The sequence below is a fragment of the Penaeus japonicus genome, unplaced genomic scaffold, assembly GCF_977035675.1.
Source record: "Penaeus japonicus unplaced genomic scaffold, GWHDUDI00000001_assembly GWHDUDI00000037, whole genome shotgun sequence".
Classification (NCBI taxonomy): domain Eukaryota; kingdom Metazoa; phylum Arthropoda; class Malacostraca; order Decapoda; family Penaeidae; genus Penaeus; species Penaeus japonicus.
Window position 1 is genome coordinate 10,574,594 of NW_028234439.1, and position 1,641 is coordinate 10,576,234.

Here is a 1,641-nt window from a genome sequence, read left to right on the forward strand (position 1 = left end):
CTGGGCAAGTGAATATATCCCCTGACTGTAATGGGTTGCCACTTGATTGTAATTCTTTTTGTATCTTTTTAGGCATAATCCAGATATTTTTTAACAAAGGAATGCTAATCATATCATTTGTCATAATAAAGAGATGCAGAAAAGTATGATAGGCTTCAGGGTAATTTCTGGTCAGCAAATCTGTAAATTACACGTGTAGTACAATTGTGCTGTACCCCTGCCCCACTTACCTTCCACCCCCTACACCTAGAGAAAAAATTACCCATTACTTGTGGCTTCTGGGCACCATACTCAGACAATAATGACCAAGATAACAGCACTCCATTGCAATATGCACATTAACCCTCTCTGGACGGTGGTACAGTACTGTACCGCTCATTCAAAAGCCCAGTGGCCGGACGGCACAGTTTTGTGCCAGCCATTTAATTGATTTAGGCCTAATAATTCGAAAGCCCCGGCATTGTGACATTCAAGGCTAGAATGCCCCCGTCATGAGTGGGTTAATGCTGATGGAACTGTACATGTGCACAAGGAACTTTTCTCTGAAATCTTTATCTTATTTTTGTTGTTACGAAGGTACAGTCTGCATTTTCCTCTATTTGTACTTTTCCTTTCTAACCTTTCTCTTTACCTTCCACGCCTCTACCTACAAACCGCTAGAAGGAAATTATAGAATGCTTTCCCCTGTTACTTATACAACAATGGCTTCTGGGCACTATACTCAGACAAGAATGACCAAGATAACAGCACTCCATTGCAATATGCACATTAATGCTGATGGAACTGTACATGTGCACAAGGAACTTTTCTCTGAAATCTTCATCTAATTTTTGTTGTTGCATTTTCATCTATTAGTACTATTCTTACCATCCTATCCCCTATGGCAAATTGTATACTTAAATACATGCTATGTATATACTAACTTTATACATAACATTGCACACACAAATACACAGATATAACAAATCATAGAACACAGTCCCTGAATGCATTACAAATGTATCACGCAATGTACCTGGGCACTCCCGATCCCCCTTCTCCTCCAGCTCCTATGCTGCTTCCGCTTCCACTCCCACCCCCCCTCCGAAGGACTCCACTGATCTTGACAGGGCCAGGGAAGCTCCCACTGAAGGATCCCTCGACAACATCACCAGTGGGGTAGCGCAGGATACCTTTGCCCGCAAAGCTGCCTCCAGGGCCTACCTCACCCTCGAACTGCGTGCCATCCTCCAGGATAACAAGACCTGGGCCCTGCAGGAGATGCAGGCCAGTCAATGCACACGTTGGGAAGAAGACAGGGGGAAGCACACAAAGTAAGGTGTGGTGTGTTGAAATAACTCAATATTTTCTTGATTCATGTGATTGTTTTCTCTTCCCTAATTGTGTATTTGGATAGACTATGAGCAGATATCTGAGGTTAACAAATTTAGAAATCAAGACAAAACTTTTTTGGGCTTTGGAGGAATGTCATTTTTTTGTTGAATGAAAAATCTTTAAAAAAAAATAATGATCACCCCATACTGAATTTTAGTCCTAGAGCAACAAAGTTAAGCTTAAGGCCATAAAAATCCTGAATGTGTGCAATTTTCTTAAGCATATGGATGTGTGTAGTACCTGGAAAAACTATGACATTAATTTTTT

The 1,641-nt window shown here is 41.1% G+C and overlaps 1 protein-coding gene across 1 annotated transcript in view; it reads right to left on the minus strand.

Annotated features, from left to right (window-relative positions):
- The window catches only part of LOC122264491 (uncharacterized), a 33,839-nt gene that overhangs the window by 19,064 nt on the left and 13,134 nt on the right, over positions 1 to 1,641 (minus strand). The window contains exon 6 of the mRNA XM_086532464.1: positions 1,016 to 1,251. Coding sequence (XP_086388590.1) covers positions 1,016 to 1,251 — 236 coding nt within the window. The remainder of the gene's footprint in view (positions 1 to 1,015; positions 1,252 to 1,641) is intronic.